At 38.8% G+C, this 26176-nt stretch overlaps 2 protein-coding genes across 4 annotated transcripts; one reads left to right on the forward strand and one right to left on the reverse strand.

Moving 5' to 3' along the window:
* Window positions 1-1883: 1883 nt before the first annotated feature.
* abch1 (ATP-binding cassette, sub-family H, member 1) lies at window positions 1884-20245 on the reverse strand. Of its 2 annotated transcripts, none has more exons than XM_055227453.1 (20): window positions 20174-20245; window positions 18554-18708; window positions 17042-17201; window positions 15935-16089; window positions 14430-14537; window positions 13599-13692; window positions 12390-12464; window positions 12132-12303; window positions 11926-12022; window positions 11683-11851; window positions 11280-11380; window positions 8694-8764; window positions 8528-8577; window positions 8365-8421; window positions 7821-7891; window positions 7656-7744; window positions 7318-7421; window positions 5853-6012; window positions 5024-5128; window positions 1884-3610 (listed from the first exon to the last, which is right to left on the reverse strand). In XM_055227453.1, the coding sequence occupies exons 1-20, from the start codon at window positions 20243-20245 to the stop codon at window positions 3504-3506; spliced, it is 2172 nt and encodes a 723-aa protein (XP_055083428.1). In that variant the 3' UTR covers window positions 1884-3503. The 2 variants fall into 2 exon arrangements, with proteins under 2 accessions (XP_055083428.1, XP_055083429.1); XM_055227454.1 differs by lacking the exon at window positions 20174-20245 and adding an exon at window positions 19269-19330.
* Window positions 19437-24976, forward strand: LOC117382512 (galectin-related protein-like). Of its 2 annotated transcripts, none has more exons than XM_033979711.2 (6): window positions 19437-19460; window positions 21057-21267; window positions 21753-21833; window positions 21924-22012; window positions 22592-22778; window positions 24270-24976. In XM_033979711.2, exons 2-6 carry the CDS (start codon window positions 21235-21237, stop codon window positions 24411-24413), a joined length of 534 nt encoding a protein of 177 aa, XP_033835602.1. In that variant the 5' UTR covers window positions 19437-19460; window positions 21057-21234; the 3' UTR covers window positions 24414-24976. The 2 variants fall into 2 exon arrangements, with proteins under 2 accessions (XP_033835602.1, XP_033835601.1); XM_033979710.2 differs by having other exon boundaries at window positions 19444-19460; window positions 21744-21833.
* The last annotated feature ends 1200 nt before the right edge of the window (window positions 24977-26176 follow it).

Below are 26176 nucleotides of genomic sequence, written 5' to 3' on the forward strand. Positions count from 1 at the left end.
AGAAGTCAAGACGGCAGCATGGAGCAGTGTGTGACAGGATTATGTGATAGAAACATGCTGTGCTCATGTGTAGCCAAATATTAAATAACTCTACCGTCCCGTGTGTGAGGGCCGAGCTGAGCTGTGTTGTCATGCTGCCATGGTGACAGTAACCATGCGCAGAATAATGTTTACAGAATGTTTAGCATATCACAAACCAGGCACACGGGCCGACCGGACCAGATGAATTACATGGAGGGGTGTGTTTTCTTCAAACTGACACATCAAATCTCACCATTGTTTGGTTTTGTTTGTCCTCATTATATAAAATTAGCTGACCCACACATGACCGGGTTCATTGTTGAAAAGTCCAACTCCCTCAGCCTGGTTTAAAACATCTCCCAGCAACGCAGAATACATATAATACAAGTAGTGATGATCTAAGTGAAATACAAACTTTATAATCACTATCCAGCCTTATTCTGACATTGATTCATGGTCTTCATCGTATGTAATGAAATGTGAATTAGGTTTTCAACTAAACAGAAGGCACACAGTTGAAATGTCTGCACAGTGGCTGAGTGCAGTCTTGTCTCATATTAAGACATTCCTGGTTTTGAATGTTGGACCTTGCTTTTCCGGATGGGTGCTGGGGGGAAGGGTTAGGGTTAGGGTCAGGGCTACCAGCTGAAAATACATGCATTGAGCGGGGTACTCAAACAACCTCCTGGCACATGATCTGAAGATGAGTCTCTGACCATTTTTGGAGATATTCAAGTCAACAAAAAATACTAAACAAACACATATTTTCATTTGCATAATCACCTATATGGATAATGCAGTAAATGACCAAACGTTGACCAGACATCTCTACATTTAAAGATAAAAAGATATACACTGTTTTTTATCCCATAGACATTGTCCTGCGAAGTTCCTGGGGCGTCATTGTGTGTAACTCCACAGTCACTAGCTATAATTAGGTTTGTTCTGAACTGCTGTAATTGGCTGTGGAGAGACAGACAGACTCTCATTTCACTAAATAGTTTTAATACTAGGTTGTCAGAAAAGTACATATCTTTTACTTTCCCATATATATGTAAGTTTGCATCCTACGTGGAACCAAACTGGACTCGAGACGCAATAAAAAAATCCAGAATTCTCAGAAAACGCCATGAATTTAAAAGTATTCATATTTATATTTGTATTTCTTGGGGAAAATAATGAGGAAAGAAACAACTTCCTTATAATCAGTCAGCACATGCTAAATTTGAATGAACCAATGATATTAATAGTATTCTGGGATAGTACAGTCAGTGTTCACACCAAATACTATCAGTGTAATTGGGTTTACAACTAACAGCAAACAAGACTAGACCAGAATATAAAATCCAGGTAAATTGACAACATGCCCAACCCAGGATAAGCCACTTCCTGGTTTAATTTCTTTACAGGCGCAGTAAAGTATGTTGTTTTTCTTGACTAAACTCGAACGAGGACTAGAACAGGACCAAATCAAGTTGACATTTAGAACTAAACTGGGCTCAAATCAGGACATGAGTGCAATCTTAATCTGCAACAGACACCACCAAAAGAAGCCCGTGTACCCAGTCTGGAAACACTGGCAGAAGTACTTTGCAGTAGCAGGTCTAGTTTTACTCATAATTACGTCGTTAATGACAGGAGGGCAGGATAGAGCAGTTTTAAGGTTAGTGAAAAAGTCTTGTAGAGAAGGGAATGATATGAATCAAAGACAGCTGCCCCGGCATTGTCATGGTAACATAAAACACAGTGATGCAAGGAAGTCATTAAACAAATCTGTTTCAAAGAACCCTCGGGCTGTTGGTAACCACGGGAATAACTCTATATACTTCACTGTGAAATCCAGACAGACACAGGGCATATTTCTCAACAAAGTTTATTGTTTCAAAATCCAAGAATGTGTCATAACATTAAAGTGTCCACTGGTTACATGCCCTTTAGGGAGAAACACAGGAGGTAGATGACTGAGAATGGTGCCTTTATAATGTCTAACTTTACAAATAATCAGTAAGCTACAATTATAAAACAGAAAAGAAAGAGGAAAAAAAGTGTAAACAACTCAAATTATCCTTTTAGTGAAACAAGGCGATGATTTACATAATACAGGAATCTCTCTAAAATAAACCATGGGGGATAAAAGCGTCTAACGTTTAGCCCAAGCTTGTTTTAATATATTTTTAAGGCATCTGTAAACAAAATGTACTGATTTTCAGTAGGCAGAACAATATTCATAACAAGGAATTCATGTTTAAATCCTCAGTGCAGGACGTATTAACCCAACACAAGTCAAAGTTTCTGTTAAATACTCTTGCGAATACAATTTTAAAATTCACAGCAAACATTTGTATAACTTAAATGTTAAATGTAATGTGCTGGTTTAATGTAAGCTATATACGTTACATTTTCAAAAGCACTTGGATAACTGAACACTGACAGCCGTGTCCTTCTAAGGTTCTTTTCACAAACAGAAACAGGAGGCCTGGTCAGCAGACATTGACAAGAGTAAGCTATTTAACAGTGCATAAATACATTTAGATTATCACATAGCATAATGTGCTCATGTACATTTTCATCCTTTATGGCCAGCATTGTGATTTCAGAAAACATACAGTGAATGCAAGAAGTAAACGTTTCTTTCTTAGTGTTGGCACAAACATCTGCGAGATTAATTAACAAAAGACAAAAAGAATAAGCTATCCATGGAACTATTTGATCATGAATAACGCCAGCAAAAACACAATTAAACGCATCATTAAAACTTACAAAATATTTAGACCAGTCTTCATAATTATAAATGTTTTTCCCTTTTTACAAGTCAATCCAGACATTTAAAAGTGTAAAATAAAGTCTCCACATCCACAGCCTTCATTGGATTCAGCATAGAGGAGTAGAATGTTCGACAAACCCATCCATCTTGGTATCAGTATTTGGTTTCTACAGTAAATGCAGGCACTAAAACTGAACTTCAAAGGTCAACCGGTTCACGGCTGAGCACCTGTCAATGTTAAGAAGATGTGACACATGTTCCACTTCCTGTCATGCACAGACAACACAGGATACAAGAGTCAGATGAAATAGGCAGCAAGTCAAAAGCGGGGCATCAGCGTCTCCAATTAATTTTGTATGAGTTACTTCTATCTTTTGTTAGCGCTAAGACTATAAGAAAAAACTATAACCTGAGTTTTGTGCATGATCTGTTCTTAGAGAAGTAAGGGGCTAATGTGCACAGTATGATAGTAAATATATACGTCTTTTTATATCCAGTACAACATTACAGTATATGTTCTGTTTCTGCATTCAGATGAACAGCACTTCAAACATGTAGTGCACTTAAAACAGGCAACTGGCTATAGGCAAGTGGGATGACAACGCTGCGTTTCTTCTTCTCTGTGAATCAGTTTGCTCACAGCCAATACCCCAGTTGGTTTGTAAGCACGGGCCTCACCTGTCCCACAAAATGAGTAACATTCACAGAGAGTAGGCGGTCAAGTCCTTAGCTTCAGAATGACAGTGGCCAGAACGAGAAAGAAAGTGTTCCAGCCGAGAGTGACCGCGAACCCACGCCATACCAGCATCTGGCTCAGACCCCAACCTGGAAATAGCAACGTTATCAGAAAAAGTTTTGCTGGAGAAAGAGATCATCCATGGATAGTAACTGGCAGACATCCATTTTTTTGAGGATTCATTATCATTAAATTACGTCAAAGGTTCTTTCGTCTCAGTAATGGGTCAGTAACCAGTAAATCCTGCTCAAACTCAACATCTTGATCCAGGTACAGCCACACAGTGTTGGGAAGTAACTTATAATAAATGTACTGAAAATATGTAGGAAAAACAGTTTCCTAAAATAAAAGGAATACATGGCGGTACTTCATCATGTAATTTTGGGTTTGAACTGGTAGAAAACACCTGCACGCATGTTTTTTCACTATAATATAATGCAACTTGATGTAAAAGTATTCTAAGTTTTCAGAACTGTAACTAAATGCATGGCAAAGTACATTTTAATGTAGGTATTCAGTATTCTGTAACCAAATACATTTTCAAAGCACATCACTGCACCTACAAATTCCCCGTTTGGTTCTATTGTATTCTCTTTGTCTGTGCTTTATCCTCGCCCCTTTTATAGTTACTGTTTACATCATAATTAACCCGCTGATCTATTGAGTAAAGCAGTTCTTTCTCTTTTGTCTAACGTTTTAGCATTCCTTGAGGGTCGGGTCCGAAGAGCAGCTCCTCTCACTTCCTGTTCGGGACCAATATCACGTAACATGGAGGTAGAGCGAGCTGCTGTTACACGGCATTGTCCGTACAGACGAGGTCAACACAGATATGGGCAGAACAGGGACGGCCAAAGAAACCACTACACCGTCTGCTCCAGGTGGATGCATTACACAGGATCCAGAGCTGATTAAACATTTAGCGCACAGGGACCAAACACTGGACAGTATGTAGACACTGAAATCTGCCTCTAATGAAATAACTAGTGACTTGTTTGGTGTTACATTATGATAACTGTGTTTGTATTGCATTGCATTGTGTAAAATATTAGTATTTCCCTACAGATTGCCTCTACTTTGACAATCCATTCTCAAAACGGTTCTGTTTAGCTTTGCAGATGACTGAAAGCTTTTTATCCTGCACTCTTCTCTTTTAATGCTAATTTTATGATGACTGTTTCTGTTTTGATTTGTTGTATTGTTATTTAAATGTGTTTCTTCTTCACTTTGCTTAAGCATTTTGAATTACTTTGTGTACAAATTGTGCTATACAAGTAAATTTGCCTTGTTTTGTGGCCTTACATTGTACTTTGCCATGATATATCCACATAGTAAACGCACAAATGTTGAACCTGGTCATTTAAATTAGTGGCTAGACCCTAAAATGTGCATTACAACCAAAACCCGCCTTTAAACTATATCAATTTTAGATGTTCCCTATCTGTATTAAACATGATTGGCCTTTAAATGTTGTGATATCTTCTAAAAACCCAGCAATAAATTACCTCTGTACATGATACAACGAAGGGACTCTGCAGCAAAGGTCTGAGGCAGGGCCATGCTGAGGTAGCGGAGAGGATAAGGAATACACTCGACCGGCCAAATAACACCTGCAAGGAAAGAAATTATAGAACTAATTTAGGATCTTCACATTAAGCCATAACAACAGCTATAATTACAAAACACTAGCTTAGATTTAAGATGGGACAAGTCATTAAAATAGAGCTCGGGCAAACGTTTCGCAACCGATTATGTCTCACTGTCTACAGCTGGAGGGGATCACAGGTTTATGTACACTAATGCACGCTATGACTGCAAAGGAACAAAGAAATGGTTGGGAGACTAGCACAGAGATTATATATAAAAGGAAAAAAACGCTTTCATAAAGGTGAGAGCAGAATTAAAACAGTAAAATGCCAAAATATTAATTAATGTACAAATTAATGCAAACCACATCGAGACCTGTCACATCTAGACTTGATAAATTGCTACATAGAAATTTTAAATAGACTTTATCATAAAAAAAACATGAGTTGCAACAAATAAACAGCAGAATGAACCTACAACTAGCCAAAGAAGTGACTTTTTCAACATTTTATGGCTCAAATCTTATCATATTACAACTAAAATAACAAAAATCTCTGCATGTTTACAAAAAAAATGAACAAATGAGAAAAAAGTGTTCCAGTTTTCTTATGCAGAACAAGAAGTGGATATAGTAACAACAGTAACGGGACAGGCCTAACCACATCATGCCAAACATAAAATACACTATTATAATTACAAAGGAATCTATGGACATGCTCATTCCTGCTCACACGCTCTGATTCTTACCACTGATCATGAGGTTTGGGTAGAAGATGCCCAGTGCCGCCTGATTAGCACTTTGCTCGTCATCGATGGCAGACGAGATTACCAGACCAAAGGAGATGCCAGTCACTCCCTGCAGCACGATGAGTATGATGATGAGAACCAACGAGCCTTCATTTGGCATCTGCAAACAAGCATATACAGTTAGCGGTCATGTTTTTTACAGAAAAATACAGTTAGTTTAGCATTGTATTCTCGTATATGTAAATATTAACACAAATATTTCCATCCACAGCTGTACAGTTTGTTAGTGTATCGTTTTACAGCAAGTACCAGCATGTTAATAGATGTTTTGTATTGAACTTCTGGGAAAAAAAAAAAATGCCAGAACACCTCACCTGCTTGTTAATCATTGATACTTGAACATTTAATACCAGATCACATGACTGCATAAGGTTAAGGATGAGCTGCACCAAAAACTGAGACGGGACAAAGGGCTTTTAGCTGTTTTGCATCACAAAAATTGAATATACTCCAAGGAAAAGCAAAACTGGCTACGTTGGTGACGCAATCGCAATCTAATAACGCACTTACACCTGCTTTTAATGTTTTATATGGACTTGTGTACTTGTAGAACGAAACAAATTCATGCAAAACAGAAGGGATTTGAACTGACACAGAAAGAATATACAAACAACTTGGATTAAACTGACTCCTCTTTCTGTCTTTACGGGGCACGACTGTCTCCGAGTGCACACACGACCCTCTCCTTATACACTATCCGTCTCCCCTGACAACGTGCAGAAATAGACCTGTTCAGGGGGTCACATGACCGGCCGTTACCACAGCAATCAGGGGCTGTTGTCGTGGCAATACTACAGTGATTGGAGAATACAGTAAACGTAGGGACAGATTTATGGAGTGGAGGTCTCGTTGAACTTAATTAAAACGTGAACAAACGCGCGCACATGGACTGCTCACCTCTATAAAACCACTGGACCTACACAGGGGTTTTCATTGCCGCCTTGTGAGCCTGTATCCATAAAAAAATCTATAAAGGATAATACATTTTTTCTTTTGGTTTTCACATACAAACAGAAAATTTTGGCATGTTTAAATAAATAAATAAATAAATACAAGGACATATCAAGTACCTTGCAAGTACCTATGCACATTCCACTTCTAATAAGATCCTTTATGTAGTTTTTTGGCCAAACACAAAATGTATATGAAAAAGACAGGCGCTTACAACTTACAGAGACTAAATAATTAAATATATCCACCCAATATTAATCATATTTTTTACACCGCCACAGAAATTAACCGAAATAGCGGGTAAACAAAACACTCCTGTCTAAAGATGTGTTATTGTGCAGTTAAAATCAGATTTCTATCTCTGGATTCATGACATAAATGGTATTATTATTATCACCATCATCATTATTATTTTTATTATTGTTATTATTATTATTAATGTGGAGTGCCAAACCTTAAACACATGCATCACGAAGATGAGCAGCATAAAGATTTGAATACTGATGACAAAGAGTTGAGAGCAAAGGTGAGCCAGCATCGTCTCCAAAGAACTCACACCTGTTTCACAAGCAAACAACAAAAGTATTAACATAAAATATATACTAGGAACATCAAAAAGGTTGGAAACACATGGGATTATGTACTGCCTAATGACGACCCCTACTGGCTCTTTCAGACAGTACACTCTAGACTTCACAGACGTTGAAGTTTAGAGATTGAAGTAAACAATACTCTACAAAAATTCCAAAAGCAAGTGTCAAATGCAAAGCTGATAATCTTGAATAAACCCACCTGCCACCCAGCATCTGTCCAGCAGGCCTTCCTTTCTCTCCAGGACGAAGGAAAGAGCGGTCAGACCCACAGCGAGATAGAAAGTGATACTGTAAGAGAGGAGACATTGCAACTTAATATTGTACTGCAGAACAAGTTATATGACAATTTTTGTAAATTACGAACCTGAGAACAGCACCGGGAGTCACATAGGTGGTGAAATCTGTATTTTGGCTCCCATAGATTGGCTCTTCAAACTGAAAAAACAAACAAATATGGTAAATAGTCATATATTTATATAGCGGTTTTCCATTTTCAAGGCACTCGAAGCGCTTTAAATCAGTTCAGTTCAGCTCAATTTTATTTTACTTTTATTTAACAAACAAATTAATTGACCGATTCACACACACTGACACACACTCATGTACGTAGACACTGGGGCCAAGATGGGTTAAGTGTCTTGCCCAAGGACACAAGAGCGGCATTCATCTGTGGGAGCTGGAATCGCACCACCAACATGAACTGCTCAAATCAATAATGTTTACGTCTAGAGCGGGATTCGAACTGCCAACCTTCAGATCAGCAAACAAACCAACTGATCTATTGTCGCCGCAATATACAACTCATTTTCACAACCAGGAACCACGAGCAGTTGATCTTTGGTGTAGCTGGGTAGTTTTAATGACGTCCAAACAGTCACAGGTAAATAAAGAAGTTCTGTTTAACTTACCTTCACAGGCAGGGCAACTTGATAAGACAGACTTCCCAACTTGCTCTCAGTAAAAGCCTGAAAACAGGAACTGATAGTTACTGACAGTTTAACATTTATTCAACAAAGTAAAGCCCACGATATATTTGAGCTTCGATAATGACAAGAAACTATCTGGATTTACCTGAAAAGCGTCATGTAGTTTCTTCTGCAGCATAAGGGCAATTTGACGATCTGATGGAAAAAGAAACGGAACCACGACGTTACCAGTTATTTTCAGGGAACTATATCAGTATACGTTAATGTACAGCTACACTAAAACATGAAACGAAAAGCTGATTGTGTATTACTCGTGTAGTCCAGCCAGACGTGCACAGATCCTCCATCAACCACTTCTCTGGATACGTGACGCTGCAAGGCTCTGTAAAAAACAAACAAAGAGAAAACATAAAGAGAAGTTTATTACAAAATATAACTGAAAGAAACAAACGAAAAGAACGTAAAAAATACATCACTGCAAGGAAAACAAAACCAAAAACATGTACGCAGCGACTAACTAATGTACGTCAGTGTGAATAAAGGAATTTTATAACAAGGTAATAACAAAAACATTGATAGACAGAGTGTAATACTGTAGACGTAGATGCCATTCCAACACTCCCATCGGGCACAGTTATGCGCCGGTGGAATGTAACAAAGTCAAAGGAGTGAAGTACTATATTCAAGTACAAATCTTAGGCATCTGTACATTAGCGCAGGTATCTGTACTTTCTACTTCATTACATTTTTGGAGGACTGAAATGTAAAAGTATTTTTTATAATAGTTCCAGACCTGCTGAAAAGGTTAACGGATTTATTTTTTAACACTTTTGTAATTGGAGCAAGCAAACAAAAAAATAAAAAAATAAAAACAGCTGGAAAAAAATGATTTATTCAGTTGTTTTTGTTGAATAAATCACTACGTTTGAAGCCTTATAAGACCTCAAAACATGCGCAAAGTACTTTTACATTTACTCTTTAAATATATTTTTTAACAGGTATTTTAATACTTTTACTTCAGTTGATGTTTTCATGTGATACTTTTACTTTTAGTATTTTTTGCTCCAAAATCTGTACTCGTATTCTTCTACTACTGCAGTTATCCATATTATTCTTTCCTTAGAGAACTTTTAAAGATCAAATAAGGGGAAAAAAAAACTACAGGAGCCACTAAAAATCTGTCTTTGTCAACATCAAATTCGCTTTTAACAGCATTTTTAAGCACACAAACCTTCTACTACCATCAGGTGATAGAGACTATTTTTAGCACTTGATTAGTATTTAGGCAAATCGGTCAAACCAGACACCTCCTGTTTGTTCACTAGTCACATGAGTCGCACAGAATATCAGCGTTTGATTGGCTCACACAAATCCTGCTGTTGTCAAGGTGAGTTCAGGACAGGAAGGACCAGCCCGTCTACCCAGGAGTCTCTGAGTGCACATCGCAGTTACAAAAACACAATGGCCTTTACCCTATATAACAGCTGACTAACAGTCCCATGATCTCTTATTCAGCTTGGTGGAGTTCATTTTCTGAGTAATGTATAATTAGCTGTTATTAATTGGCTTGGCGAAAATGATATTTAGCTCGTTGCGTTCTAAAAAACAGAGTGCCGACAGAGAAGGTTTATAATTGAGAAGTGAGAGGAAAAGGTCATGCACTTTACGTATCCGTGTATCGCTAGTAATACATGTTTAAATCTATGTTATAATGTTGTTTCCTCACCAAATATATACTAGGAGTTGTGTTTTGTTTCATTCACACATGTATTAACACACAAACTGCATATTTTGGCTGAGTTCTTCTCTTAAAGCTCCGTCCCACCTCGTGATGTCAGGTCTTCACTGTGTTTTTAAACTCTATACTCTATACTATTTTAGTCCTGGAATTGCCAATCTTTACTGAACTAAAGGTAAAAGGAGCTGTTAAGTTGAAAACTACCGCCACATTACATCACAAGGTGGAACAGAGCATTTTGAGCTTTGGAGAAGTAGACAGACTAATAATAATGTGTTACTCAAGCATGTGTGAGTGAAACAAAACACAACTCCAGGTCAGTATTTGACGAGGTAACAGAATTGCAACATGGCTCAAAGCTCTAAAGCACATGTGTCAAACTCAAGGCCCACGGGTCAAATGTGGCCCTCCAGATCATTTTATGCGGCCCTCGACAGGGTAAATTAAAAGGTAGGATAGTCTTAAAATGTCATTTTAGCAGGAGATACACAGTTACACAGCCATATTTCACATCTAGGCAAATCCATATGCAGTATTTGTAACTTGAATAAGTAATAAATACAGAAACAGTTAATTAAGAAGTTAAAAAAGTAGTTAGATTTATTTTACATCTGGCCCTTTGAGAGCAGACATTTTGCTGATGTGGCCCTCAGTGAAAATGTGTTTGACATCCCTGCTCTAAAGTGTCAATTTTGTGTAATATAGGAACTTTAAGCAGTTTAAAGTTAGTAATATAAACCATTTTTAGGATAATTTAACCTTTCTGCTCAAGTTCTTTGAATGTGTTCCACTGTGCTGTGTGGAATCTTTCTGTGCGTCACAGGACTGTCTGGAAAACACTAACGGCTTTGATGTCAACTTTAAATAATGGCAAACTATATTTTTGACACATAAACGCTGCATAGAGTTATTATTAGCCTGTCATAAAATACAGCCTAACCCTAGTCCCAACAGAAGGAGGAGGCTGTCAACAAAGAAAGAGCTGCAAACAGTAGCTCAGTATTTGTTGCTGCACTTTGAGTATAAGCGTACACTTCCATATGAACGTTTGTGGGATTATGAAAGCAAAAGGATGGATCATTGTAGGGAATTTCATTGACGACAACTTACTGACGACATTACATAGCCCCTGAATGAAATACAGTAAAAAGAGACTCACCTTTTTGTCAAGTAGCTGGTGAAATTCTGTCCAAATCCGATGACTCCCCAGTATTCTCCATTAGTAATCCCTTCAAAAGCATCTGAATGTGATAGGTGCACCTGGAAAGAGTTTGAAATTTTGCTTTTAAATTCCATTAGAACATTTCTATGATTGTAGCAGTGTAAAAACATATTGTAATGATCTGATATCATCTTATGTTTACCTCAGAGTTGGCAACACAAACTGTATAAAGAAGTGGACTAAGGGAGTGTGACGTCACCCCTAGTGTTCATCTGCAAAAACTTTTTGTTGTTCTTGTATCTGTTTGTGTTGTTGTCAATGTAACTGCTTTTGTATGTGACACTTGGTTGCTATGCCAAAAACTTTTAGTGAGTGTACAGGGAATACAAAACACTCTTACCTGGTGGATACTGTAGTTGTCTATGGAGGAGAGCAGAGAGTGGCTATATGAGGAGGGGTATGTTTCGTTATTGACCACAGCAACCTGGATTCCCTGAGGATCCCCTCCAATACAAAGACAAATCAGAGTGATCTGGATGACAGGCAACAGGAACTGGAAACACAGGGATCTAAAAATAAGACAATGGTTAGAGTTTGCACATTAAACTCAAAAAATGTGAGTGACTCTGTTAATGTGGCCTACCCCGGGGTCCTCTTAAATCGCACCAGTGTTTTGATAGTCAGGGCAGCAATGTTTCTACACTTCGGTAACACATGTCTGGCTCGCACCTTCCAGTCCGCTGTGGCATCCAAATCATCCAGCAGGTTTCAAAAACAAACGAACAAAGAAAAACAAGCTTGCTGATTGGGTTTGATAACATGTTAGTCACGTATCTGATCAAATATTACCTGTAAATTTGGGAATGTCGTCTGGAGGTGAGTTCACACCAAGAAAAGGCCGACTTTCGTTGCTCTCAAAGGACTGGCTCTTCTCCAGCACTCCGTCCAGCGGGCTGGGGCTCTCATTAGTGGCAGTCTGGTCTGATGACTGACAAAGCTTTAAAAAGGTGCACTCCAAAGTCTGTGGACAAAATCAAAATGTGTAATCCAGTGTTTATCATGATCATACACTGTGCCTCCTTTGGACAGATGGGGTCCTGTACTTACTGCTGTGCCATGTAGCTTCATGACTTTATCTGGAGGACCTTCAGCCAGCAGATGGCCATTTCTCATCAGACCAACCTACAAAACAAGTTGGCTTGTTACAAGCCATTGTGCAAAAATAGGCCACAAATGGTGGCCAGTTTTCAAAGTAGTGAATTAACAGTCAACTGAGTGCCCCTTCAGTGACTTTTTCCCTTGACATAGTTATGTCAATCTCTAAGAATCACAAAGACAAGAATAAATCAACAGGTGCCCTTTATTCTTTGTGAGAGCTGGTTTCAATGCGTTTGTGAGCAGCCAGGCAGGTTTAAGGAGTGATGCAACCACAGACTAGGACATCTACGACTATTTTTATTCTTTCTAAAGACGTGTCAGAGCTACATGTAACACATACAGTTAACCCCGTAAACATATGAACACGTTTAAAGACTCACATATGACCACTATATGAAGAGACTAAAATCAAAAATGGATACCTCCCCTCCACAAAAAAAAAACAGGGCTTGAAAGCTTAAAAATATATGATTACAAACTCACAGTGTTACTTTTATACAGATACTAAATCACTAATAATATTACCAGAACTGAGGATTAGGCTATTCTTTTTATTCAGGTAGAAGTAAAAGGCCTAAAGTGTCCTACTCTGTAACATTTTAAACCCAGTGTACAGTGCAAACTTACTACTCAAAATCTTTAACAAGATTAATGGTAAATCCCCATGGGATTTGACGGAGGCAAACACCAGAAGCACTAATGGAAGGAAAAGGCTAAATATGCAGTACAGACAAGTGCCCTAACATATATGACTAAATAATAATAATAATAATAATAATAATAATAATAATAATAATAATATAATGCTAAATAAAATCATGACTAAAATACAACTAAAGTCACTGCAGGACAGTAACACACTCATTTGTGATTTGAATAGTTTTAGTGTTCTTCTTTTGTTTCATATACTGATGCTTTTTGTATTAGCTTTTCAAAAGAGGAATCTGACTATATTAATGCCACCTGGATTTGTACCATCTGCCCAAGCCAATATACTGCATTTGAGCGAGCTTTGTTTATACCCAGGAGAAACCTCAATAGGCTCTTTGTTTTTGTAGGCAGGACATAAAAGACCTAGAGATGCAGCTCATGATTGCACTGATTACACTCACATTTATGACCCTGACTGTTTAAGTGTGTCACGGTGCATTCTCTCACCACATTGGCTTGTCTGGCCTCCTCGATGTAGTGAGTGGTGATAATGACGGAGACCTTCGCTGTCTTCACAATTTCCACCAGATGTTGCCAAATTCTAAAAAGGTTGTAGAGGAAACCAGATTACATAAAACTGAATTAGTGGCACTAATTTCCTGAAAATCTCTGAAAAAGCTTTTCCACGGCTGTTGCCTGCCAACCGTCTAAGAAACCACATGGGAGAAATAATACTGCCGTGTTTGTCTTGTTTGATGCAAGTGCTCTGCAGGCTTATTTTAAAGGCCCATACTACCCCTTTTTCTGATCTATGTTATAATGTTTCCTCATTAAAAACATACATGGAGGTGTGTTTTATTTCATTCAAACTCTGCATATTTAGGCTGAGTTTTTCTCTCAAACAGAAAACACTCTGTTCCACCTTATGATGTCATGTGGTAATACAGGAAGTGCTCCACTGTGTTTTTAAACTCCACACACCTTCTCTAGAATTATTTGGATAATTTCAGCACTGGAACTAATATTTTCTACTGAACAAAGGGTAAAACGTAGCTGTTAACTTGAAAACTACCACTATGTGACATCATAAGGTGGAACTGAGCATTTGAGCGTTGGCGATGTAGACAGACTGATAATAAAGTGTTACTCAAACATATGTGAATGAAACAAAACACAACTCCAGGTCTGTTTTTGATGAGGTAACAACATTATAACATGGCTTAAAGCTCAAAAGAGTCAATTTTCAATTTTTTAAACGGCTACGAGATACACATTTTTCTGAGTTATATGGCATCTAAAACAAGACACAGTGCATGTTACTATAATAGTGGTGCGTACTTGGTCCTTAACACAGGGTCAACTCCAACTGTGGGTTCATCCAATATGAGCAGTTCAGGGTTTTGAAGCAGAGCAGCTCCCAAAGAAACTCTGCGCCTCTGACCTCCGCTGAGACAAAGACAAAACACATGAGAATGAGTAAAGGACTGGAAATAAACGGTGACAAAGGTGAATCTCCCACATTTCTATGAATTCTTTTCTCAGGAGACAAGATGAACCTGCCTGGCAACAACGGACAACTCAATAACAAACAACACCGAAGAAGTGCTCGCAGCTACAGACACGACTGGGCAAAAGTTTGGACACACGTTTTATTTATTTCTATGATTATTTACATTGTGGAGTTTAACTGAAGGCATTCATAGTCTTGCTATGAATATATGGTGTGGAATGTAGTAAACAAAAAAAACAACAAAGAAAATCCCCAAATTTCTTCCCGATTTTAGATTTTTATAGAAGATCACGGAGAGAAAGTTTGCAGCATTGTCAGCAAAGCAAATTCGTCCGGTTACCCTGACCAATTTGAACAAAATAAAAATTAAAGCAAATATTTAGATGAGTTATTTCCCTTTTTTTCTTTGCTACATAATTCCATATATCTGGTTCCATATATCTGATGTCTTCTGTGTGTATATATAGATGTAGAAAGTAGTAATCATAAACTGTAGTACTATACAAAACAGTAATACACTTTAATTACAGTTATTTGATATGAAGTCAATATGTTCTGTTAAAGTAGAACACTGTGTCAAAGCTGCTGCCTCCAAATATTTCTGGAGTATCCACTCCAGAAATATTTGTCATGTTTTCTTAAGTAAGACGTTTCAATTCGTTCTGCAAAATATTATGCAAAATCAAATTGTATCTCTCCATCAGCGGTGGAAGTAAAAGTGCAGCTATTGGAGCAAAAAAAACCTCAAGTAACAGTGAAAGTATCACATGAAAACTGCTTTTCATTTGTATATTTTTACAAACATGTTAAAAATAAACCCTCAGACGTTTCATCAGATCTAAAACAAAAATGAAAAATAATTAAAATGTACTTAAGTAAAGTACAGATACCTACATTTTTTACTTAAACATACGACTTTTACTTTGCTATGTTCCACCACTTCTCTCCATACTAAGTACAACTATGAAATTACTTATCATTTCATAAGTACTTTGTGGAAGGTTAAACTAAAACATTAACGAAACACAAGTCCAAATGATGCCAGAACCAGATAAATAGACATGTTTTATTGTACATGCTTTATGAGGGAGGCATTAGAGCTTGTATCAAAGTCCAAAACTCAAATCTGTGAACACAAAGCACTGCTGTGTCACTTTATGGCCCTATAAGTGTCACCAGGAGACACAAATACAGTACAAGGCATCAGATAGGACTCATGTAGGCCCATCATGGATATTTAAAGTGTTCAGCCTGCCCCGCTGGACTTTTATCTAAATCAGATATGTCTCAAATTGCCCATGATAAAGTTACAGATAGCGTCAGCGCACTTTACCTGAGATTTCGAACAAGGCAGTTCTTCTGAGGTAGATCGAGGAAGTCAATGAGAAAGTTCATGCGAGCCTGTGTTTCTTTTCGGGTCAGACCGTGAAGACGTCCGAAAAACGTCAGAGTGTCGCTGATGGTAAACTCATTGTACAACGCCAGCTCCTGCACGACAAAACATACTTCAGAAGGTTGTAAATTCCACTAACATTTTGGCTTATATTAAAAACAAAACCCTCATGAAAACAGAGCTGTATGTTGTGATAAAGTTGTGCTCACTGGTGTAATTGTTGGTGACGTGTATGACTTAATGAGTACTAATCCAGGATGGTTGCTGTGTTTTAGATATTCGACATAACAGTAGTTTGCAGTTTCAGTTCACACAGTTTCAGGCACATAGCTGGGACATGCCTTTCGTGCATGTGCTCCAAAAGTCAAAAGGTTGTCTGTACTTTAGAAGCTTTGCAACAACACGTATTTGAGGCCTGGGAACTCAAGACGTGTTACAGATCACATCCCACAGAGACGATCAGAGTTACACATGACCTGGGCTGAATCCGAGCAGCTCCATCTGATATTCACTGCCTGACAGTAACGAGAAACACTCAGATGAGACACAGGTCACTGCCTGTACTGTAGAGGCTTCAAATAGACCAGGCCAGAACAAAGGTTTCAAATGTAAATACACTGTACAGGTGCAGCCGCAGTTAAAATAGCTTTGTGCGGAATGTAATTATTATGATTGTGTTTTATACAGTAAAATGAATACTACATCACTGGAGTAAGGTTTCTGTTCAATGGGGTTCAGTCTGGCCACATTTATTCCACAGTGTATCTTATTCATTTGAGACTCTCATCAGTCAGACCGGCATTCATAGGTGCTGTTTATACTAGAAATACTGTGTGAAATACAGACCCAGTATTTCAATTTATAATGGTCTTTTACAACCAACACTTGTCACCAAGGCATCAACACTATTCATCATATGTCAGATAAATATCCTTCAGGAGATGATTAATGACAAGGTGACATGAGCTGCCATAACTAGTGACAATTAAACACGTCTAGACATCTATATGCAAATAGTGGTATGTGTTTCATCTTTTATCGATTTACCTGTGGCATGTATCCAACCATTCTCCCCGGCACTTCATGGCCAGGAAATGCAGGTGGCTTTCCCAACACAATAATTTGACCTCGTGATATTTTTAGAGTACCCACAATGCATTTCAGCAGTGTAGTCTTCCCACAACCACTGGGGCCTAACAAACCATATCTGCAAAAGATAAAACCATAATATTAAAATGTGTAGCACTGTAACTGATGAGGACAAACTGTAACTGAGGAAACCAGAGAACCATGACAAAACTATGTGGCTTTTGAACACGTGGTATGTTTATGTGAATGCAGCTGCTTGTCTCTGGAACAAAGAATGCACAAAGCAACAATAATGAGTTAATAAATACCCAATTAGAAGTACGCACTCGCACTGTGTGGAATAATGCCACTATGTTCAACCTATGATTACTGCATGAACTGTGTGATGTGCTGCTATAGAGACATGCAGAGTACACTAAACTTTACTAGAAATCACATTACAGACATATTATAGATGCCATTGTTTTCATGTTTCAGATTATCCTCTTTCTAACTCTAGAGATTTTGTCTGAGATTCTTATCTTGTAATTCTCGTGTGCCCAAGGTGACAAAGATAAACAATAAATGACATCTATGAAAAGAAGTTTGTGTGTATATCCCCGACAACTCTAGGGTTAAGCCCACACTAAAATAAACGCACACAGAGAGGTCAGGTGGAATTAAAACATGCCTAAAAACTGACACTTTTGAGGCACAATATGACCATACATGTCAGCTCATGTGACGTAGAGCCACAGATGACAGGTGATGTTTTTGCACCTTGCTGAACCTTTTGGAACAAGTCTGGAACAGGTGGCCTGTGTAATTAACCTAATTTTAGAGAACCAGACATCTCATCATCATTAATCATTGATTAATCATTAACGATATGCTTGTTTGTTTGTTTGTTTGTTTGTTTTTACTCGAAAGGTCCACATTCCTCTGTCAGTAAAATATTTGGAGCAGAGTTCAGACTTTAGAAGAATATTGACTATTTTTTTGTTAAATTATTAAAAGTTTGTATTGTTTATGTTTAGGTAATGAAAGCAATTTTTCTCTGGTTTAACAAGACTAGAATATAGTCAAATAAAGGCTGTGATGTGTGAGGCATCAATGTGAAGAAAAGAAGTGTCCAGCCTTAGCTTTTAATGTAGTTATAAACAAGAACTGTAGATATTATGATAATAAATATATGAATGCAGTTGAGTCTAAGTCCTAAGTCCTGAGTAATTGTAACTTTTTGTGTCTAGGCGAGGTGAAGAATGTAAATCTGATTTGAAAAAAAATCCTGGTGAGGAACTTTGGTCAGTCGGTCACAGGGTACATATGTGATATAAAAGCAAGACATAATGGTGCTTGGTGAAACCCATGTGAATCTGATTGGACTAAAGCAGATAAGACCGTGCTTGTGATATGAGGAAAGTGAGGTGATGCCAGATATGCCTGTTAGTGATGCCTGTTATTCTTTGCCTGCTCAGCTGTGTTACTTACATCTGTCCTTGTGGCACAGTCAGGTTGAGATTGCTCAGAACCTTGAGTTTTCCATAGGATCGACACACATCTCTGCAACGGATCGCAGCTTCTTCCTGTCCAGCAGGCAATGGAGTCTCCACATCAACTGTCATGGCCTCCCCCTTCAGCTGAAGCTTAGAGGATCAAATCATAGAACATTCATTGAAAACAAAAGTAAATACAATGTTGGAAAAAAAAAAACACCCCATCACAAAACAGGTTTCAAAAATAAGGGAAAGTAGGTCACATGATGATGACCAGTGTAATTAATAATGATAATTGCATGCAGGAGTCATGTAACAGTGAATCTATTATTAGCTAACATAAATAAAATATATTTTCAATCAAACCCACCTGCATATTGATATTAAATAGTTTTCACTGTTCTGTACACACTATTTTCTGCTTTCTTGACTAAATAAATCTGATGGTAAAACAATCCTTAGACTGTAATCTGTAATAACAGCACTGTTTCACAGTTCTCTGACCAGCTCGTATAATCCAGAGTCTCATTCTCCACTGCACAGATTAAAGAGATTCAAGTGTAATCTTCTGCATTTGCTTGGTTTTACTTTTGCCACTTTAACCTCTATATCCAAGACATGGATGGTAGAGCTAATATGAAGCAAAGATGAATAAATGTTATGTAAAAGAAGCATTTTCCCAGCCACCATAAACAGAAAATCAATCTCACCAAACTACAAGTATTAGTCCAACAAGTAGATCTGATGTGTGTCGTTCTGAAGACAACAACTGAAGTGCATCAGCTGACAAAAAAAAAACTTAACATGAATGTGAAGTGGTAGAACAGGTTGGGTATCAAGAAGCAGTGGGCAGGGACGACTTGTGTTTCCCATAAGATTCTTTGGTAGCTTACATCAAGGAGGTGAGTACCATTTGTTCACTAAACCTTTTATGTTTAAATTATAGATAACAGTAACTGATAAATGTGATGTGAAAGTAAGATAACAAATTACTACAAAGGCAAGAATCCGTGAACCTGTGGTGATTCCACTTAAAGAAATGCTTAGAAGGCAAAACTGCTGCAGGCATTTTGGAAAAAGCCGAAATTAAACCCATTATGCCACAGCAGACCAGAAGAACAGCACTTTGACCCAGTGTTGCACTCTTTATTCAGAGCCCTCTCTGCTTGGAAAATTAAACAACTCTACAGTTTGATGTAAAAACTACACTTTCACAAACAGGTGCAACAGTAAACCGCCGTGCTCAGGTCTACGTCGATAATAGCGTCACAAGCTCCTATGCACAGTGTGACAAATGTTCTGCACACAGAGCAGTGGCCCACAGGCGGTCCACCAGAGACCAGCTCATCGCGCACTTTCACTCCCCTCACAGGAGCTGCAGGGGACGATCCTGGAGGCTAAACTGCTCTAAATCACTGCCATCTTCTCGTCATGGTCTGTATGTAAATGAACCGGCAGGTATCTGCGGAAGCAGTTTTCCGCAGACTTTATGTCCATCTTGTGGCAACTACGCGAGGATGCAGCAAACGGCTCATGTCAAATAAAGACACGATCGAAAAGTGGCACATGACTGAAGCAGCCTAACACAACAAGACACAATGCAAAATGCTCTTACGCGTTCCTCCATCTCGGTAGAGTCTGCAACTCGGCTTGTGACATCCTCCTGAGCGGCACTCTCTGCGGCCATGGCAGCAGCGCACAGAGGATGGAGCGGCGGCGCGCAGTGTGCGTGCGCACGGGAGGGGAGGGGGAGAGGGTCAAATCACTCCAGAAACACGACAGTCAGGTCATTTATACTCAGATCAGGCTGAGGGCGAAACGTATGTTAGCTCTGATCTAGATCGGTCCATGATCTTTCTACGAAAATATCTGCTGCTGTAAAAAGTCCAGACTCTTAGATGTTTAATAAAATCTGACACAGTTTAACCTGGAACACACCAATAAGAAGAACAGGTGGAAACAGGGGAATGGTTGAATCAATCGTTTTACCGCACTGCAAAGAGGTGGTTTGTACAGTTCAGGAGGAGGTTAAATACTGCTCCCTTTTGGTCAATAAAAAATGGTGCAGGAGCTGTGTGATACTGACAGATGGCCACAAGAGGGCGCAATAACTCATGCCTAACTGCTGTCCCATTTTCTGAGAGGGGAATAGGATGGAGCAGTAGTCAAAATAAAGGCCTACACCAGACGGTGTTGACATTTCAGTGGAGTCAACATATTTTTGTTCTGAAAAGTCATTATAGTTTAATTATAGCAGCACATCATTATGACAATTATTGGGAACACCCATGGATCAATTAGCCAGGAATTGAACTAGGGCCTAAATATAGACACTCACTGCAAATAAATGTATTTATTCCATCAGAGGAATGCCTGATTGGGTAGAGGGTTTAGAAAAATCTGTCTGATTAGCCATTTTGACAGAAGGGGATTAGGCTTTTAGCTGTAATTATGATAAAGTATGTACGTCAGCAGATATCCACCCATTTTCTCTACAGCACATGGAGCGGCTGTGAGGCCTGTCTGCACCGGTCAGACGTGAATATCCACCAGGAGAGCAGAGCCTAGAGCAGGAAAAGACCGGTAGTGCAGCTTTCTCCGGGGCGAGTGCCACGACGCTGACACACCACGCTGTCCAGGCGCGCACATTCAGCATCCTATGAGACTCTGCTCAAGATGGCGGTGCAGGCAGCGGAGAACGACGGGATAGTAAGTATATCTGGCTCTTCATACCAAACTGGATGGACCCTCCTTACGTCGGTTTTTCTAATTGTGCAGTTACCCGCACATTTGATCCAAGCGCACCGTTATCCGGCGCAAATGCGATGCGATGCGCGCGGTCAGGGCTACTCCTCTTTCATCATTGAAGGAAGTAGGAAACCCAATACGTTTGTGTGTAATTCTGTCTGCAGAATGATGTGGCCTACCTGCTCATCCAGGCCGACCTTTGATGCGCATTGATGGTGCACAACATTTATACTGTTTTTGCACCACTTAAGCGTCTGTATTTCCAGCATGTCTAGATGTACAGCCACCCCGTTATTGTTGATGGGTGTCTGTGTTTGTGTTCGCCATAGGCCTCATAACTCTATTACTCCTCTAATCCCAATCAACAAGCTTCTTCAGCCAATGTTTACCCAAGTTTATTCATTGCACAGTACATTATTGCACTACTTTTACTACTGGTTTTGCAGAATGTGGAGAATGACCACCTCAATGAGTCTCTGGAGAACCCTGGTATCATCTCTCCGGATAAAGAGGACATAGCACTTCTTGTAAGCAACTCAGTAATAACATTTTATCTCTTTTTGGCTAACTAAAATACAAGGAAAGCACCCTAACGTGTTGTTTTGTGTGCTTGCCAGGCTGTGCCATTCAGTGGACGCATACGAGGTGGCATGCGTCCAGGAAAGAAGATCATAGTGATGGGTATTGTCGATTTGGAACCAAACAGGTGAGATTATGTGCTGAAACGTGCCTTATCCAATCCATTAATGCATGTTTTTGAGATGGCTTTAAGATACAAGATGAAGGAGCAGCTGTGGAAAATAGTGGCTTGTTAAGTATGCGTAGGCTGGGCGTTTCCTGGCCCCTTGGTAGAGACTGGGGAAGAAAGAGGGAGCAAGGACCCGTCTGTGTATAGTTGTTTTGGGTGTGTCTTTACCCTACATGGAAACTTGTGTCATACTTGGCAGAACTTTTCAGTGACATCAGCGTGCTCAGAGTTTAGCTGCAGGCAGAAGTAGAGGTCATGTGAATGTCTTGGTCAGGAGAGCTCAAAAACACACATTCATCTCTTGTTTAAAGTTTTAAATGATGTGGGCTGATAATGCCTTATGACTGTATGGTTCCCTCAAGATGCAGTGCCCCTGGGATTAGAGCCAGGACTATTGTTAACGGATTATAGCCCATTGCCACGCTGTTATTTGCTCTTACACAGCAGAAGCAGATTTATGACTTTGACTTATTTTGGATTAGCCTTGGCTCATAGTTTTGCACATCTGACATCCCTTATGCTGCCTTCATTTTAAAGCTTCGACGTGAGCCTGACCTGTGGACGTCACTCTGAGAAAGAGGATCCCCCTTGCGATGTCGCCCTAAAACTCACCGCCCGTTTCAGCGAGCGCCGGTTCATGCGCAACGCCCGATTGTCTGGCAAATGGACTGAGGAGGAAGCTTCTACTGATTACTTTCCATTCATCCCAGACCAACCTTTTAGGGTAATGTATAAATGTATTTATGTCCACTTCATTTGAGTAAATATAGTCAACTTCCTGTTATGCCTTTGGTTTTTTTCACATCTTCATTCATTGTGGCTTATACCGAAAGCAGCCGCAAAATAAATGATTCACTTTCTAGTTAATTTCATAAGGTTTCACTTAACTTAAGCTTAAGATTTATATGTAGGATAGGTTATTATTTAATCTCATGTCTTGGTGCTGCACTGAATCAGAGCACACCTGAATATTTATCATTGAAACAAGCTCGAACACACATGACTCTACACGTCCAGTACGATAATTGAATAAAAGCACATGTCCACCTACATTACATTCATTATTTACGAGGCTTTTGTTCTACGTGAAGGTGGAGTCAGCTGTGTAATTGTGGCGTAGGTTTGGGGGATGAGCGTGGCAGCTGCACATATGGGTGATGATGAGTAATGTTCATAGGACCGCGGGACAAGTCTAGCACAAGTTTCTGCTCCAGTAATCCTGTGCACGTTTACACACTGTTTCTAAAAGTGTATCTCATGGAAGCTTATGGGAATATGTCCTGCTATTCTCAGCACAAGTAATTCATTTAGAAAAGAAGAGAACGTTTAGGCTCCTCATGTCGATACAGTGTTGTTGCTTGTAATTTCGCTGCAGCTGCAACTTTCAAAACGTTTTCAATCTTCTGAAATTTAGTATTTTTACTTCTGTTACTCTAATCATTATTCACCTAATTCTGGACGTTGCCGTGACCGCCGCTATTGTCATTCGAGTTGTATTATTTAGCATGAGGCTGCTGATCTTGACCGCAAATAAGTTCTAGCCTGTAAAGCTATAAAGTTTTAAAGCCTCCAGAGAATCGGTGAAGTGTTGACTTGTTGGTCACATGAACATAGAACGTTTTACACAAATGAACCTACTTTATATCATGTTTTAGCAGCAAAACCTTTCCCAAATTCTCCATTGGATCAAGTGGAACTTCAATCGGACGTGCCACTACAAAGAAAGCGCAGTTTGGTCGCATTTATGGTGAAAGTGGGCTTTCATTCAGGGGCTTTCTTTGTGTTTTTGGTGAAGATTACTTTGCTATTTTCTTCATTAAACAAAACAGCTGCGGTAAAGCTACATCAGGATCCTAAAGAATGAATTTGATGGATAATTTTTCATTTGATTGACACATGTCCCCTGAAATGTGGCCGTATTTATAAAGAAGATTGATCGGGACGGGGTTTGGCTAGTTGTATTATTATTTTGAAAGTAGCAGAATAAAGTCAATACCATGTTAGTGCAACTGAACGCTACTGAACACAACTGAACTTTTGCTTTTCATTTTCAGTGATTTAATACTATAATTATATTTCTATTTTAGACCATTGTGTTGGTTATTACGGTTTTTATATATTTTAAAATTAGAGCAACTGAATAATATCCTTTTGAGGTTTAAAATACACTCTGTCCATGGCTCATTTCATTAAAATTTCTTATCTGTTTTTCTAGATGGAGATCCACTGTGAGCACCAGCGGTTCCGGATATTTGTGGATGGACACCAGCTATTTGACTTTTATCACAAAGTAAAGTCTTTGCCTTCTATTGATACAGTACGGATAGATGGAGATCTACAGATCACCAAACTCGGCTAACCTCACTTAGATCTGCGCGAAGCAAAGACTTTATCACCTGTAAACACACATAAGCCAATCATCAGTATCACCGCCATCGCCAACTGTTAACACTGCAGCAAAGAACCAACTTTAGGGATTATTAATTAAGACGTGTTCTGTGAATGGATTTGGAAGTAAGTGTAACATTCAGGGGCTTTCTTTGTGTTTTAGGTGAAGAATACTTTGGTGTTCTTCTTTTAACAAAACAAAACAGCTGTGGTAAAGCTACATAAGGATCCTAAAGAATGAATTTGATGGATAACTTTTCGTTTGATTGACACGTGTCTCCTGAAATGTGGTCGTATTTCTAAAGAAGATCGATCGATACAGGGTTTGGCTAGTTGTATTATTATTTTGAAACTATTCCCTGACACAATTTAAGCCCCTTTTTGTTCTGTGTTTCTGCGGTTGATGTACATAGCAGTGTTCTCCTTAAGGCCCCGTCGTCTTTTGGGTTTGTTCCAGTTGTCATGGCAACACACCGCAGTCCCAGCTCGACCTAATTTTCCCAAAATGAGGATTATAACTGGCATTCCACAGTACACTCCATGTCTTTCTAAAAAAAAAAACGTGTGGCTGTTGAGTCCCCTTTGCAGATTCGAGCTCACATGTCATTGTTTACATTAGTAGTGGCTGAGTCTTTTTAGCGATCATATAAACGCCATCAAATCAAGCTATATAACTACCTTTTTACAGTAAGAAGCGACTTTAGCTGTTTTTTGGGAAGCAGGAATCGCTATCTGAATGTATATTGTTCATGTTTGTGTAAAAAACAGGGGAGATAATTTGCGTTGAAGTTACATAGTGTCACTTTTTTTGGATTAGTGGCTGTTCTACTGACTTGTAGGACCGGCCCTGCACAGTGGTATTGTATTTTTGGCTAATTTCCATTGCAGCATCCTGTTTGCGTTGAGGCTGTTTCAGGACATTCCTTCCGAGATGTCATAAGGGAGAAGAGGCCTGTCACGATACCAAATTGTGAAGTGCGTAAATATTCACAATAAACGCCACTGGTACTGATATAGAAGTAGATTTATCCCCCAAATTGTAAGCTATTAAATGACCACGAGCTGCACTAAACAAGAATGCAACACTGTAGTAATTAGTATTAGTCTCGAATCTTATTCCGTTGCCAAAAAAAAACAATACAACGTTTCCTACCAGTGCAAAAAACGGTACACACGATGAATACTGACCCCAAAAAAATACTGTTCCTTCTCTCGTAACAGGCCTAAGGGAGCATTTTTGAATACACGACTGTGACTGAATCTGAGAATGCGAAATTAAATATGGATTTCTTAAGGTGCTTCATTCTCTCTCCATCCTACCTTTGTTAGGATAGACTGATTTTGAACAAATTTGAGTTATTTCTGTTGTCCTGTTGGGCTTTGCTAGTATAAAGTAGCATCAAAGGTACGGGCGGAAATCTCATATATTATGTGGCGTATAGCTAGTACAGTATTTTCTTTCTAAAGTTGTGTTTTATGACAGATATATTTTTATTTTGCAGAATGCTTATTTGATTTTATAACGGTTGTGGTTGGTTTAAAGGGCTTGTATTACGCTGTTTTCTGATCTGTTATAATGTCGTTTCCTCGTCAAAAACAGACCTGGAGTTGTTTTGTTTCATTTACACATGATTAACACATAAACTCTGCAGATTTAGGGTGAGTTCTTGTCTCAAACAGAAAACAGTCACTGGAATCATCATAATTTCAGTTCTGGAACAAAAGATAAAAGGA

Source organism: Periophthalmus magnuspinnatus, chromosome 15 (genome assembly GCF_009829125.3).
Source record: "Periophthalmus magnuspinnatus isolate fPerMag1 chromosome 15, fPerMag1.2.pri, whole genome shotgun sequence".
Taxonomy (NCBI): Eukaryota; Metazoa; Chordata; class Actinopteri; order Gobiiformes; family Gobiidae; genus Periophthalmus; species Periophthalmus magnuspinnatus.

Excerpts from the sequence above, each read along its gene's own strand:
- abch1 (XM_055227453.1), bottom strand. The coding sequence starts at position 20,245 with ATGGCCGCAGAGAGTGCCGCTCAGGAGGATGTCACAAGCCGAGTTGCA. Across the intron at positions 8,765-11,279 it reads ACCAGCTACTTGACAAAAAG|AGCCTTGCAGCGTCACGTAT; the intron begins GTGAGTCTCTTT and ends TGTTTTTTACAG. Across the intron at positions 7,892-8,364 it reads AAGTTGCCCTGCCTGTGAAG|TTTGAAGAGCCAATCTATGG; the intron begins GTAAGTTAAACA and ends TTGTTTTTTCAG.
- LOC117382512 (XM_033979710.2), top strand. The coding sequence starts at position 21,235 with ATGGCGGTGCAGGCAGCGGAGAACGACGGGATA. Across the intron at positions 21,834-21,923 it reads AAGAGGACATAGCACTTCTT|GCTGTGCCATTCAGTGGACG; the intron begins GTAAGCAACTCA and ends TGTGCTTGCCAG. Across the intron at positions 22,779-24,269 it reads TCCCAGACCAACCTTTTAGG|ATGGAGATCCACTGTGAGCA; the intron begins GTAATGTATAAA and ends CTGTTTTTCTAG.